The sequence below is a fragment of the Pantherophis guttatus genome, chromosome 3, assembly GCF_059756535.1.
Source record: "Pantherophis guttatus breed Tessera chromosome 3, ASM5975653v1, whole genome shotgun sequence".
Classification (NCBI taxonomy): domain Eukaryota; kingdom Metazoa; phylum Chordata; class Lepidosauria; order Squamata; family Colubridae; genus Pantherophis; species Pantherophis guttatus.
Genome location: NC_142065.1, coordinates 166,826,009 through 166,841,588, shown reverse-complemented (window position 1 = coordinate 166,841,588; position 15,580 = coordinate 166,826,009). Strand labels below are relative to the sequence as shown.

At 37.2% G+C, this 15,580-nt stretch overlaps 1 protein-coding gene across 6 annotated transcripts in view; it reads right to left on the bottom strand.

The window, feature by feature from the left end:
- Positions 1-13,679, bottom strand: part of MIB1 (MIB E3 ubiquitin protein ligase 1) — a 48,468-nt gene extending 34,789 nt beyond the window's left edge. For 5 of the 6 annotated variants that reach the window (XR_004593324.3, XR_004593325.3, XR_009620182.2 and 2 more), the window contains exons 1-6: positions 11,552-13,679; positions 7,909-8,080; positions 7,591-7,720; positions 6,040-6,144; positions 3,807-3,873; positions 2,385-2,589 (exon numbers count right to left, since the gene is read on the bottom strand). Coding sequence is in view for 2 of the 6 variants with exons in the window: in XM_034429585.3 (XP_034285476.1) it covers positions 2,385-2,589; positions 3,807-3,873; positions 6,040-6,144; positions 7,591-7,720; positions 7,909-8,080; positions 11,552-11,780 (908 nt within the window). In the remaining 4 variants the exon portion in view is untranslated. The remainder of the gene's footprint in view (positions 1-2,384; positions 2,590-3,806; positions 3,874-6,039; positions 6,145-7,590; positions 7,721-7,908; positions 8,081-11,551) is intronic. The other variant, XR_015733350.1, reaches the window with a different exon arrangement.
- Between the last annotated feature and the right edge of the window lie 1,901 nt (positions 13,680-15,580).

The following is a 15,580-nucleotide window of genomic DNA, read 5'->3' as shown; positions in this document are numbered from 1 at the left end:
CTTGGTAAAGGAATGAACCATTAAGGGAGGAGAAATATCAACTCAGTCCTGAGAAAAAGGAAAACACAGGAAAAAAGCTCAGATTAATTCTGCCTTGATTTTGTTTAGTATAAAATAGGGCTGAAAGAAAATCTGAGAGGCTTTTAAAATTCTGTAATTATATCCTATAACAATAAAGTAGCATTCCTGAAATCCCTCTGATGTCTGTTTCTTGACCTTAATCTACTTCAAAAGGCCTGAATAAAAAAGTATTTCGAACCTGGAGAATGGAAATTAAAATTGCAAATATAATTCAATATAAACTAGAGAGAAAAAACAGTATCATAATTTTATACAGAATGTACTGTATACAGACATAAAATAGCATCTTCGATTGTAATGACTGACTAGCAAAGGGATTTTAAGCTGTAAAACGTAACTAGGAAAACACTGACTAAATGTGTGACAACTGTGAAAAAAGATAAATTCATATTAAGTATTATAGGTATTTTCAGAATTCAATGTAGTCTTTTCCAACTTAAAAAGAAACTTAACAAATTTGTTTTGACCTTACCAGAGCTGTTTTTGTTTCAAGTTGGAACATTCTGGAAAAGTTTGCTATGAGTTCAGAGTGAATTGTTTTAAACCTGAAACAATTGTCTGAACTCAAAAAAGTGTCCCTACTGAAAACATTTTGCACATCTCATCTAACAATAATTAAGAAAATGATTTTAAAATATATAACTGCCAATATCACGGTATCACAAAATACACAGAAAAGAAAGGTCAAAGCAAATGTTTTTAGAATGAGAGCAATTTAACAAACTAATTGAACAGAAGGGTGATAGGATATGTTTAAACAGAAGCAAGAGAGCCTTGTGGAAGAAGTAGATTAATTTGGATTTCTGCATGAAGCAGGAGATTGGAATCAAGGGTCTAAACGGCTCCTTCCAACTCCATGACCAAGACACTAAAGATCTTCCCTCGGATGAAACATTGGAAATGTGGGAATTAAGCAAATTACTGTAATAAGTTGTGAAGAAAGTCAGAAAGAAAAAAAAATACTTTTTCTCACAATACTGGAAAGCAAGATCATCATTTAAAGCTAAATGGAAAAGGTTTTTAAGAAAAACACAACAACAAAGAAGTAATTATATCATTCAATGGCATAAGACAACCCACAGGCATCTATTTGGCCACTATAGAAAACACAATGCTGGATAAACCTTTGATTTGATTCAGCATGTCTTTTAATTTAGTCTGATAGTTGAAAAATAAAACTGCTCATATATTTTTAAGAATATAGTCATAAATCAGATTTTTAAGTACTCTAAGCTAAAACTGTCTAAAGGTATAGAAAAATGTTTCCTTGTTCCATGTAGTATGATCTCAACAAAAACTTGTTTATTACTAGAGGGAGGAGAATTAACTGTACAAAGAATTAAGAATACTGCTGCTAACAGTTTAACCTGGAAAGTCTTTGTGTACCCAATGCCTATAGGTTAAGGAACTGCACAGATTTTCAGGCTGAAGCTATGAAAGTGCTGTTAGACTGTAGCAGGAAACAGAAATAGATCAAATATTCTTAAACAAAGACAATTGGGAGTTGGGTAGTTTTCTTTACAAAAGTATTTGGAAAGGGATGAAAATAGTATTCCAGTTTGAACTGTTGGTTAAGTAGTGCTCTTGACTAAAACCAACCTTACTTTATCATACTGTTAAAGAGGTTCTAAGCTAAATGTTTTAAAGAGATACTTCTCCAGTCAAGGTAAACAGCAAATGTACAAAGTTTTACAAAAATAATCCTTATTGTATATATAAAGCAAAACTAATGAAGATACTTTTAATAATTATAATTTTGTTGCAAGACATAAGAAATGGACAAATGACACAGAATGCAGAGTGGAGAATCTAAAGATATTTAGATATATGTGCTGTATTAATTATTATATTCCTGGAAATTCTATTTGAGGGGGGTAATTTAAAGGATCTAATCTGTGCATAAAACATATCAAAAGAAATAAATGATGAATCTGTCCCATTCTTATTTGTTATAGTATTTTGATGTGTTTATAACAAAAGTAATGCAGATTACTCATGGAATATAGATTTTTTACCCTATTAATTAGTGGAAAAATTTCCTAGTAATACTATACACCACAGATGTCAAACTCGATTGCATCACATGACGTATTGCAAGGCTGCCAGTTTGACACCCCTGCAATATAGGGCAATGAATATAAAATAAAGCCCATGGCATATACCTGAAAGTCACATTATCAATATGAATTAGTATTTCCATTCTTATTTAGAGATCTTGCATGACACAACAATAAATATAAAACACTAATTAAAAACTTGCATAATAAGAATGATTTGTTTTATAAAAAAACAAATTAATATACCTATTCCCACTTGGATATTGTACAACAATGTCATGGTCTTCATCTATTCCACAAACTGTGCCAGTAGTTGTTAAGGTTTCAAACATTCCATCAGTCCATCCTCCATGCCCATGTTGCAATGACTGAACAATTTCTAAGTCAAGATCAATGTTCACTAAATCACCAATCTGTAAACCACCAGGATTTCGGTTGCCATTCTGTTCTCCTAAAGTTAAGAATTTAAAGAGAATGTATGTTTTGGAAATTTCATCCATAAAAACATAATTCACATATAATAGGATACATTGCTATTTTAGCAGTCTAATCTCAGTAATGTAGAAACATAGCAGCATTACATAACTAAAAGTGAAATCAGGGAATAGTATTACCACTTCATTTAACAAACTTATGCAATTATAGTCTGGAAAAATACGATAAATATTAAGTAAAATGTTCTCTGGGCGACACATAATGATCTATCTTTGCATACGATTGCTCTAAAGCAGGGGTGTCAAACTCAAGGCCTGTGAGCCGGATCTAGCCTGCAGGGTGATTAAATCTGGCCTGCAGGGCCAGCCTGGAAATATCAAAAGGACTGGCCTGCAGTGCCTCTGCTGGCCAAAACGGGCTGCGCGGAGGACTCGCAGGGCTTCCACACGGCCCGTTTTTGGCCTGCAGAGTGTTGCTGGAGGCCGTTCAGGCCGAAAATGGACCATGCAGGGGCCTTGTGAGGCCTCCGCGTGCCCTGTTTAGTTGGCATGGTGCTGCAGGAGGTGTCCATCCCATCTCCCCCTGCTCCCCCCCCCCCGGCCGGTCCACAGAGAACTACAATGCTGATCCAGCCCTCAAAGAAATCCAGTTTGACTCCCCTGCTCTAAAGGATTCTGAATTCTACAGTGAAAGAAGACAAACTAAATCTGCCTGATGACCTGGAGAGGAAAGGTGCAAATAATCAGGTTCTTCTCTTTTCCTTAGAATGAAAGAAATAAATATAGTGGCATAATGACAGACACTTTTTGTTAGGAGGCACCAGCATCAGGAGAAAGGGCAGGCTTGGAATCACTTCAAAGAAGTAGAATTTAGCAGCTCCAAATAAGTTCATAGTAAAATTATCCCACATTCTCATCAGATGCTAGATTCTGGCTGTAAAAGTAATGAAACATTGCCTTTCTAATTCTTATATATAATTTCAGAGGACATTTAATTTGCAGCCTTGCTCTTCTGCATTCCTTGGCAGGGAGTCCAGCAATCACTGTATTTGTGAATCCCAATAAACAATACTCACTTATTACATTTACCTCCAAGAGTTATGGTTCCTTACATAAGCAGGCATTTTTCTTATAACCACTGTTATTAATGTCATCAATCATCTATTAAATTGCCTACACATACATCCCTTTAGCTTTATGCACCAAGTATCAGAATTCAGATTCTGTATCTTACCAAGCACAGGACAGTGGTCTCGATAGAAGGATCCTCCTTTTGAATCCTGGACACATTTAAGGTCTGACTAGAAGAAATAAAAATTCATAGAGAGAATTTAACTCTGAACCAATATATGCATCATAAGATTGAGACATTTATTATGACTTGATAAATGGTACTTTTAAAGCTTTCAATAATTCATAAAGAAATAACAGACTGATACTTTCCTATAGATGTTAAGTGTATTCTAAACTGTAGATACTATCTAGTAATTAGACTCTGGTTTTAAGTGGGCATTCATACCACCGTTAAAATTCTGGAGACTGAAAAATCACAGTATGTTTCCTCAGATGTAAGTCTGATTATTTTAAGTGAAGCTTATTACCAGTAAACATGTAAGGAATTGTAGCATACCCTTTGCCCTATTTGTTAAGGGCAAACAAAAAAAATTAGGAAATTCTGCCATTTATTCTGTAGTAAATCTGTACAAACTATTTGGAAAAGGACTGTTTTAAATTAATTCTCTAGCCTTGCAATTATAATTTGGGATACAGCCATATGAGCTGTGGTGGCGCAGTGGTTAGAATGCAGTACTGCAGGCTACTTCTGCTGATTGCCAGCCACCAGAATTTTGGTAGTTCAAGTCTCACTGGCTCAAGGCTGACTCAGCTTTCTCTGTACACATTCAACAAATAGAAAGCTTTGTCTAACTTAGGCACATTCATCTCTTATAAAATCAGTGACAATGCTGAATCACAGTTTCCCCAAACATTTGGGAACATGTGTGTTTGCAAAGTCAAATAAAAATGCATAAAATAAGACAGTCTTGCAAGCTTATAGTGAATGAATGAATGAATGAATGAATGAATGAATGAATGAATGAATAAATAAATAAATAAATAGTCTAAAGAGTATCTCTAATTAATATACCTAGCAACAAATTCTAATTTTTCTCTTGTCTAATTGTTCTTGCCATGCCTAATCCAAATACAGATATCTGGTTCTATCTCTGAAGCAATACCCATTGGACAAAGATCATTCAAGGCATATATACTAAAGAAGGAAGCAAACAGGAAGAAAGCTGAGTTTTAATTTGTATCAACTGCAACTCAGGGAGCAAAGGGACAAGTGGCGTATACTCCAACCAGGTGCTGCTACAAAGAACTCTGTTTCTTTTCAATCAAGAGACAAAAGTCCCAGAAATGTAAACTGGCATATGCAAGATGCAAAGAATAATGTCTTCTCCTTTGAATAATCTAAATACAACAATCTTAAAAACCAGTAAATGGTACTTCCAAAGTTCATAACTATACCACACAAGACAGAACCTCTGCATTTGCACCCTGCAATTTGGTAACAAGAGCAAAGGAAAAAATCAAAGCATGGGAGGAAAGCATGTACATGCATGGAACTCAGTAAGCTATTTTTAACAAGTAAACTATAGTTATGCTTGAACATGCAACACCATGAATTTTGAATGTAAAACTTTTCAAAAAGTGATTTTAAAATCAACGAAGCACTTTGGCTGATTGTGCTCTGTTTGTGTTGCAAGACTAACACTGATGGTGATAAAAGCTTATTTATACTAATCCGTAATTTTGAACAAAGTACACTTCTCCCAAAATTTGCATCACACTATTTTATTACCAAACAGAAAATGGGAGGTTCTTGCATTTTGATTACAGTATCAACTTGTATAAAGACAACAAGCTCCAATAAAATCAATTTTCATAAGAAATGAATAATTTTACTAATGCTAAAAAATGCCCATTAACAAGTATGTTCATGTTATGTAATGATTACAGAAATAATGTACATGTGAAATAAAACAAAAGAAAATGTTAGCTGTAGCCCTAGCATCACTGAAATCAAGATTACTCAAGCAAAAAAATTAATGAACATAATGCATTGTTTCATGAATAATCCAAATATTTTACTACCTAAAAGATGGAAATAAACACAGAACTGATTTACAGCAATCTCTACTATTAAAGATATTAGCTTTATTTTATAGAAATGTCACCTATTTAAAACAGGAAATATTATAAAGAGAAAGAAGCCAGCTTAAAAATTAGCTTGAAATCAGACTTATGCATATGCATTAGTTATCCCTATAGCTGTAGGAACAATGAAGCGCCTAACAGCATGCAAACTGACAGAAGGATAACACAAAAGAAAATAGCACAGCACAGGCCATTGTTATTACTTCAACATGAAATACTTCAGTTCTTTATATTGTTTTACTTCTTACCATGCCCTCAAAGCCAACTCTGTAAAGGTTTTTAGCTCCATTGTCCCATAAAACATATGCTGCACTATGTGGACTTGATGCACTCCAGTCTTGGATTTCAGTTACCTAGCAAAATAAAAAGGATACATGTTTACTACCAAAAATTAAAAAAAATAATAAAATCATGATCATCCCACAATTGGCAAGAATCTTTGTTATTTTTCTAAAAACACTGAATTGGTTATACCCAAAAAGTCTGCTAATAAATTACAATACAAACCATCATTAAAAAAACAACAACAAAGAACTATAAAAAAAACCCCATTGAAATAGTATTTGAATAATATTCTATGCCTTTGCACCAATGATTAAAAATATGAGGGACCAATGGAATTCTCCAAAGACCAGCAGGTAAAACAGAGACATCCCTCCTATTTTCCACATCAATTCCTTGTATTGAGTCATTTAGAAAGGACCCAATTCACTTAAACATGGTGCCCCAAGTCTTGTCTGGCAAGCTATTAGAAGAATATTATGGTTATAATCAGCAAACACTATAGTAATCAAAAACACAAAAGCAGGAATGCACTCTTTGTCTATTCCCTAACAGTCATCTGACAAGGTAAATACATAAACTTCTATCTTGTAGCCAAAAAAACAAGACTGCAATGTGACCCACAACCACCTATGGGTTGCAAGGCCGAAGCCTAATCAAACTAGCTTAAGGTCAGTAAGGTTCAGTGAGTCTACTCTTATTTTTTAAAAGCAGTTATCACTATTGCTTCTTTTTAAGCATTAATATTTTCTATTAGTATTATATATTTTTACAGTATATGATTTAGGTAATGAAGCCCCACTCAAAACTTGGTAACAAAGAGTTGTATTTTTTGGAGGTCATGTTTTTTCAAGTAGTCTGCTCATAAGTTAAAAAGTAATAGATAAAAATTTACACTACATAATCAAAAATAAGCCAACCATAATATTCAAGAAATCCACTGAATCAGGGCTGTCAAACTCCTGGCCCATGGGCCAGATGCATCATATGTTTGCCACGCCCATGCCCCGTTTAGCGAAGGGAAAAAAAGTCCCAATACATCACATGACGCCACTGTGATGTGAGTTTGACACCCCTGCACTAAACATTATGTCATTAAGTTCTCTGAGGAAGATTGATTAGCATCTTTATCAAGAAAAAAGTATTACAGGTCATCATTGATGCAAATGATTCTGCCATAAAATACCTGTTAGAAATATACTATAGTCTCGTTTTATCATACCCATTATGAATTTTTACTACCTGTTCACCAAATAATTTTATTACACCATCACCTCAGTATACTACAGTATTATTACACTGTCAGTGAGTCACACCAGGATGAGTCAGTAAACATATATTTATATTTTAAAGGCATAGAGAACAGATAAAGGCTGCTAGTTAGAAGGAAAATCCAAAAAAAAAAATCACACATTCATTGGTAACAGAAGCCTCCACTAATAGGAACACATAATAAATATATTCTGCCACTAGCCATGAACTGTCCAGGAAACAGTAATGGTACTCTGAACTCTTACTTTGCCCCTGCGTCCATTGCCACCATCCTGATCTTCCCATTGCCAATCAACTCCTCGTACCACCCTGGCACCTGTAAAGATTCCTCTTGCAGTAATTTTCTTTGATTTACGGCGAGATTCCAGTAATACCCTAAGATTTAATATTAATAATAGGTTAAAGAGATGCCCAATCAAAAATAAGTTATTTAAAAATGTTTGTTGCCAAAATCTAAAACTTGCTTTAATGTAAAACAGTACATTTCAGTTTTACATTAGTAAACATTTTAGATGCAGGAATTTTTCTAAATAATATAGTTTTAAATTAATCATATTTGCTACCTTTCACTTCCAGGTGTGGTTATTCTGTAAAAGCGGTGTCTTAGATGATGTTTATCCCCATGATAACATACTGTGCATAAATCATAATTTGTACATTCCGCACATTTCCATCGAATACCAATTATTGGTTGCTGGCGACAAGTATCGCACATAGTCCCATCATGTTTAATACCTATAAATAGATATACAACTAACATAGTATTTTAAACAGAACATATGAAAGCAAACACAAAAACACAGAGTCTAGGCACTGAGTATATTATTATAATTTCAATTACTTTTCAAACCACACCCTATCATGCCCACATTATTCAATTTAATCACACAATAGCTTCAGGTACTAATTATGTCAAATGATCAAATATGAATGTATATAAAATACTGGGTCTATAATTACATATTTAAAACAATCCAATCTGTCAAGATAGGCAAATTCGCTACTCTTTACATATTAGAACTGACCAACTTCAGTATCATTAAAATCTATATACAAATCCATTATAAAAACAGTCCATGGTTCTAGATACTATAACTTAAAAAAGAATATAGTTACTATAAATTAAATGGGCTTTTCTCTTCATGGCATAGAAAGAGAAAGAAAAAAAATGTAATCTCACAAAAGAATAGAACTAGGAGTCAATGAAAGAAATTAACAAGAAAAAGGAACAGGACAGCATCCCTAAAAGGGCAACTATGTCAGTTTGCTGTTTGAATCTGAATTATTCTCAGACTCATATGTACTAATTAATAAGTTACAAGAAATCTTCAACATCATTAGGTGAGTTCCATTATTATGTTGCCTTCCCTTCTATTTCAAAATTTAGAGCAGCGCCTACCAAACACAAATGCCTTATTGAATCTAATGCATCATTGAACTAGTCTGGCATTTCCTACCATTTCCTATATTTTTAATTTCAAGAGAAATTACATAATTTCCAAATCAGCATTTTCCCCTACAGTTAAACTTTTCTAAGCAAATAGGTTATAATCTTCTAGGAACAGAAACATTGAATCCTTACATTTGTTATATTGAATTATGATTGATGAATTTGTTTTTACTCTGGCTGCTATGTGTTTTCAGTTTTTCTGTTTTCTTTTAATATTACTAGCCACCCAGAGTTATGAATTTGAGATAGGCAGTCATATAAATTGAAATAAATGGGTTTGTATAATAAGCATATTTTGTAATAACTAAAACATTTAAGGTTTATTTCAGTCAATATATAAGTGTTTAAATGATAAAGCCAACAGACAGTTCAAACTTTTTCCCACTAAACATGAATGTGGTATTTTTTTTAAAGGCAACATTCCAATTTAGAAATTATATCAATACAAAGTCCATATTTAAATTAACTTTTTGGGAAATGTTTTTATTATCTCAAACAATAAAATGGAAAATTATGTTACATCAAGTTTCAGTTTTTTACTAGATCAAACAAAATAATTGCCAATTTTAGGATATATTTTTAATATTACATAACAAAGAATACCTTATTGAAAATATGCAAATAATAATAAAAAGGGCAGTCCTGTATCTACATACAAGTTCTTCCATCCTTAGTTCTGGATGGGGCTGCACTACCTGACAGACCTCTTGTGCAATCTGGGGGTCCTCCTAGACCCCGGGTGTCAAACTCGCCACATCTTGTTGCTGTCATATGACATTTTGTGACATTTTCCCCATTTGTGGAGCTGGGGTGGGTGTGGCCTGCACGTGATGCATCCAGCCTGAGGGCCTCCATTTGTCACCCCTGTCCTAGATTCATAGCTCCTGCTCAAACAGCAGATGGCAACCATGCTTAAGACAGTCTTTGCACCCCTTCGAGGATGTGTGCGCCAACTACACCTATTCTTCGACCACAATGCTGTTAGTAACAGTATCTCATACCCTTGTAACCTCTTATCTAGATTATTGAAACATGCTCTACATGGGGCTGATCCTGAAGAGCATTCAGAAACTGGTAAAGAACTGGAACAGAATATGACTGCACAGGTGGTAAATGTTGCCAGATTTATGGCACGTGTAACACCACTACTACTGGAATGCCTTTACTGGTATGTTTCCAGGTGTAATTCAAAGTGCTAGTTGACACCTTTAAAGCCCTACATGGCTTGGGACCGGGTTACTTGAGAGACTACCTTTTCCCAAGAATCTCTACTTGTCCAATTCAATTTAGCATATTAGACATGCTGCAGATCCTGTCAGCCAAACAGTGTTGGCTGGTAGGGACTAGAAGATGGCCATTGTCTGCAGCAGCCTCTGATTTGTGGAAATATCGGAGGATATTCAACTCAGACATTAGAATGGCCCCAACCCTATTAGCCTTCATAAAGCTCTAAAAATCTAGCTGAGTTCCTGAGCTTGGGGTACTGAAAGTGCTAAGTGCCCCATTTCCTGGCTTTATTGTTAGCTGGCCTAGTATCTCTGCTAGAATGCATGTTTATTTTGGATAAATATTTATTTTATTTTCTATTGTTTTTGTTTTAAAAGGTTAATATTGTTGCATATTTTTTGAATTGTAAGCTGCCTAAAGTCATTGATGGGCGGCTATAGAAATTGAATAAATAAAATATCAGAAGTGTCATTAATTCAGTAACAACTGATTTCTAAGAACCTTATATTTTTCATATTACAATAATTATTTGAGAAAATAAGGCCGTTAACAATCCACATTTCCTCACTGTTGTAAAGCAGCAATGTAAATATAAATTTATTTCTCTGTTGCTGAATATGCTACAATGGGCATCTTCTCCAAGACTAAATGTATCTTAAGCATTGGGATAAAACTTTCCAAACTTGGATCAAAAACTATTTTTTAAAAAAATGAGTAACTCACAGTGACATAATGACTTTGTTACGAGGACAAAAGGAAAAAGAACTCTCCCAATATTTAACTTCAACGCTATACTTTTTAAAAAAGGATGCTGAAATTGTCTCTTGAAAAAAAGCATGACTACATTTGCAAGATGAAAGATGCTTTGCAGTACTCCTTCAGAAAACCCTTTTTATATTTATTCAAGTCAAAGTTGCAAAACCCAATCATACATCCTGTGTATGTGTGTCCCATAGAATAAAGGGGGTGTTTTCCCCTTAAACTGAACTGAAGAAACGCCAAATCTTACTAAGAAGTTCCAATTGAACTAACTTCTTACATGGAAATTAACCTCCAAAGGGGCAAACCTAGACATGTAGGATTTAACCCCCATTACTTGAAGGCAGAAGAGGGGGACGGCTCTCCATCACCTGCATTTACACAGTTACACACCTCTTTCCTTTCCTATTAAGCGCGTTTTGATCCTTTTTAACATTTTCTGTGCCGACTACCGACTGAGCTCTTAACGTCCCTGTGCAACTTTTGGCCACGGGCTTCCCCGATCACGCCCCCCTCTTAAGCAGGGAGTTCCTTAACTATGATTAGGAGCCCTGCGGACAAACAAGGCCTCGACTGAGAGTCGCCAACAACCCTCGGCCGCTCTTGGGAAGCTCCGAGTGGTGTCCCGACGGCGCCGACAGTCGCGCCGGCGGCAGGGAAGACTCGCCGGGCCCTAAAAAGGGTCCAAACCTTCACGCTTCTCCCCCAAGACCGCCCGCCCCCCACCCACCCCCGCGGGAAGCGCCCCGGCTCTCCGGCTTCCCTCTCACCTGTGGGCGCGCTGTCGAGGATGCGCAGGTCATAGGCTCCCGAGCAGCGGTAATTGGCGGCCGTGCCGTTGTCCCAGACCACCACCACCTCCTCGGGGCTTTCGAAACTGCGCACGGTGCCCACATGGCCCTCGCCGCCATCCTGCTTGCCCCATTTCCAGTCGGGGCCCCTCACGACGCGGGCACCGACGCCCTCCACCATCACTCGGTTGTTCCTCGAATTGCTCATTGTTACTCAGCTCGCCGGGGCGTCCCTCGCGGTGCAGCGACGAGGCCGGGAGAGTCGCTGACGCCAATAACGGGGAAACCGAGGCCGTAGGGGATGCCTTCCCAGAAACGCCGGAACAACAAAAGACCTGAAAAGGGAAGCCAGACAGCCAGCCGACCGGCCGGCCGGTCTCCTCCCGCGGGGTGGATGGGATGCGGCCTCCGCCAGCGGAGCGCAGCGTTCACGACGTACAGCCTTTCCCCCTCCCACAACACCCCCCTCCCCTCAAATGGTGTCGCCCAACCCGGAGAAGCTGGCCGCGCTTTATGCAGGTTCGAAAGGGGAGGGGGCGAACCTGACGCTTCGGCTGCTACATCCGGGCACTACGGCGATATCGCCATTCCGGCCGCGGTAGCGGAGGTAGGGCGCACGGGGCTCTCCTGCGCATGTTCCGATCCTGCAACCGGAGAAGGGAAGGGCCCCATTCAGAACAAAGGAAGCGAGAGACTCCTTAGGGACCTCTAGGGAAACCAGTAGTGTATTGCATCGCTTAGGGCCGAACTTCTGGATTTGCATTGGGGGCGAATGGGGGCGGGGGCTGTGCGAAATGTGGCTGCACCTGGAAGTTCTCTCAAGCCTAAGAAGAGCCCGATGAGTCAGGCCGGCAACAAGAGCAAGGACAACTGGAGGGCAATAGCTTTCCCGCTATCTCACGCAAGCAGCTTTTCTGCCGGCGTTCCTTTCAGGACCGTTCTTAGTTAAATCGTTCGGTCAAGACGCTTTGTGACCAGGTGGCTGTGATTATCTCAGGATTGTCAGTAACTACTCCTTTGAGTTGTTGGAAGCTCATCTCTGTGTTACAGGGGAATACATCTAATTCCCTTGCCTTCTCTTGGCTGCTTTTTCGATGCAACGTTTTCTCCCACGATTCTATAGCCTTCTCATCTTGTGTTTAGAATGAGTGCTGATGAGTGCTTCGGTGACAATCTGATTTTATTTCATTTCATATTAGATTTTCTTCCTGTCCAAAGTATTCTCAATAATCTTCTTCCAACAGTTCTAAAGCAATGGGATCTTTCTGAGTATCAGGCTTCCACAACCTTACTTTACAATGGGAAAACCATATTGGTCAATGTGATGTGTCTACCTTTAACTCTTTTAGCCATGACATTATTTTTTCCAATTAGCAGAGCTGGCTTTTATTTATTCAGCATGCCTTTAACATTTTGAGGCTATGAAGATAAAGACTACTGTTACTACAACTTTTACTCAGCCTTTTTGCTTTGCACTAGCACTGTTAATCTTTTTTTAAGGTAAAAGGTAAAGGTTCCCCTTGCACATATGTGCTAGTCGTTCCCTACTCTAGGAGGCGGTGCTCACCTCCGTTTCAAAGCCGAAGAGCCAGCGCTGTCTGAAGAGTCTCCGTGGTCATGTGGCCGGCATGACTAAACACCAAAGGCGCACGGAACGCTGTTTCCTTCCCCCCAAAGGCGGTCCCTATTTTTCTACTTGCATTTTTTACGTGCTTTCGAACTGCTAGGTTGGTAGAAACTGGGACAAGTAACAGAGCTCACCCCGTTACGCGGCACTAGGGACTTGCACCGCTGAACTGCCAACCTTTTGATCAACAAGCTCAGCGTCTTAGCCACTGAGCCACCACATCATTTTTTTAAACAGAGTAGTTAATTGGTCTTTCACTATTCTGTAAGTTTTAGGCACCTAATGTATTGTTACTTTTAATGTCATGAAGTGGTTTGTACCTTTCCATGAAATGTTATGAACTGTTCTTTATGTATAGTCACAGAAAACCTAACATTATAGATATGATTTATAACTCTTTTCAATACTCTTTACTAGCAACATTTGAAAAACATTTTAATGTTTTTTGAAAATATAACTTTGTTTCAGCAATAGCAAAAAAAAAAATCATGCAGCTTCTTAAACATTTTGACTCATGTCTATGGACTAGCAATTATGTACTGGAAAATTAAAATGTTAAGTTGAATAAAATGTGTAAATTAGTAACTACCCTGTTTTCCCCAAAATAAGACATCCCCTGATAATAAGCCCAATCGGGCTTTTGAGCGCATGGCAATAAGGCCAAGCGCTTATTTCAGGGTTCAAAAAAATATAAGACAGGGTCTTATTTTTGGGGAAACATGGTATTTAGTCAGAATACAATTGCACACTGTACAAAGTTGTTCCAGTGATGTTATACAAGAAGGATAACTGATAATGTTATAATTGTTCAGTACATTAGCACCTGTAATAGGACAGCCTAGCTGTCAACAGGGATGATGAGAAGACATCAGCAGGTTATCCAGAAGAGCTCCTAGTCTTAACCAGACTAGAGCTGCCTCAGCAACCACAAAAAAATGGATGATATCATCTTCAACACACCCATGACCATCCAAAAAACAGTCTGGGTTTATCTTTTCCTGCTCCAGTTTTAAAGTGATATCTTTCAGCTCTTGCAGCATAAAACATGTGGAATTGTATCCAATGTACTGTTCACAGTTAATAGTAGGGGTAGGGCTCTGTCCTTCTCACACTGGCCCCTGAGGCTGCTGCACGCATATTCTCTATCCATCCTTGGTCAGAAATTTTCAGGGATACTTGCAAACAACAATGGAAGATTGGGGCAAAGAGGTCTCTCTCCCACTTCTCTTGCCAATCCTGCTAGCAGACCCTATTTTTGGCACACACAATGAAACATAACTAATGACACAGGCTCAGTTTACAAAAAACATTGGGCTGAAACACATGGTAGTTGGTTTGTAGCTTAATGTATTGTACAACAGTAGTCTATCTATTGCAGTTTATTACAATTCTTTTTTACACCAGACGATTCTCTTTATTTTCATTTTCTAATTATATTTTATATTGGTTTTGAATGATTTTATATTTATTCCAGTTGGAGTATTAATCATTTTTGTTTATTGTGGCATGCCATTCAATGCTATTAAATTACTAAACAATTCTAATAGAGATAATAAATGGGGTAAATATTTATTGGCAGGATACATATTATATATTCAGATCATTCCAAGTTCAATCCATAGAATTTCAAGTAGAAATTTGTATCTGCCTAAGCATTGGAAAAGTGCCTGCCAGTTAAAAATAGACAGTATAGGTCTTGGTACTATGAACTTGGTTAATAAGGCTATTTCCTATAGTTTATTTATTTGTTAAGCAATTTATTAATTCTAATACCCATATTCAGTGTGTTACTCAATGCACACTGTGGGCAGAATGTGGGGGAAAATTCTGATGCCATAGGATAATCTTCTAACCTGCTTCAAGTCTGTAGAGATTCTCAGTCATCCAGGTCATGGTTGTCCCAAAGGTGCTTTTTCAGGAGGCAATTGAACTTTGTATTTTCTTGTGGATCTGGAAGCTGCTTGTTTGCTTCTATGAAAAGTATAGATGGATCTATTTGGATCTATTTGATAACAGTCCTGTTAGTTTAAAAATATCAATATTATTGGAAATGGCTTTCAGTGATAGTGGAGCAGTATATTTTGCTTGCCCATGGCATCTTGCAAGTATTTGCTTATAATAATGAACTTATTATAAAACTAGTTGTAGTAATGGATAGAAGCTCTGCACTGATATTATTCATAGTCTTCTGAACAAAGGCCAGCATGATTATGGCCAGATTGCTAGGACAACAGAAAGATGTTTCATATATAAAACAACTACCGGTATTATGTACTAACTTTTGAATCGGATAAAAATTATGACACAGAACCAACTTCTTTTAAACACAATTGTAATATTTATGTTTAAGACTACATTTGAACTACTGGTGTTCTCAGAAC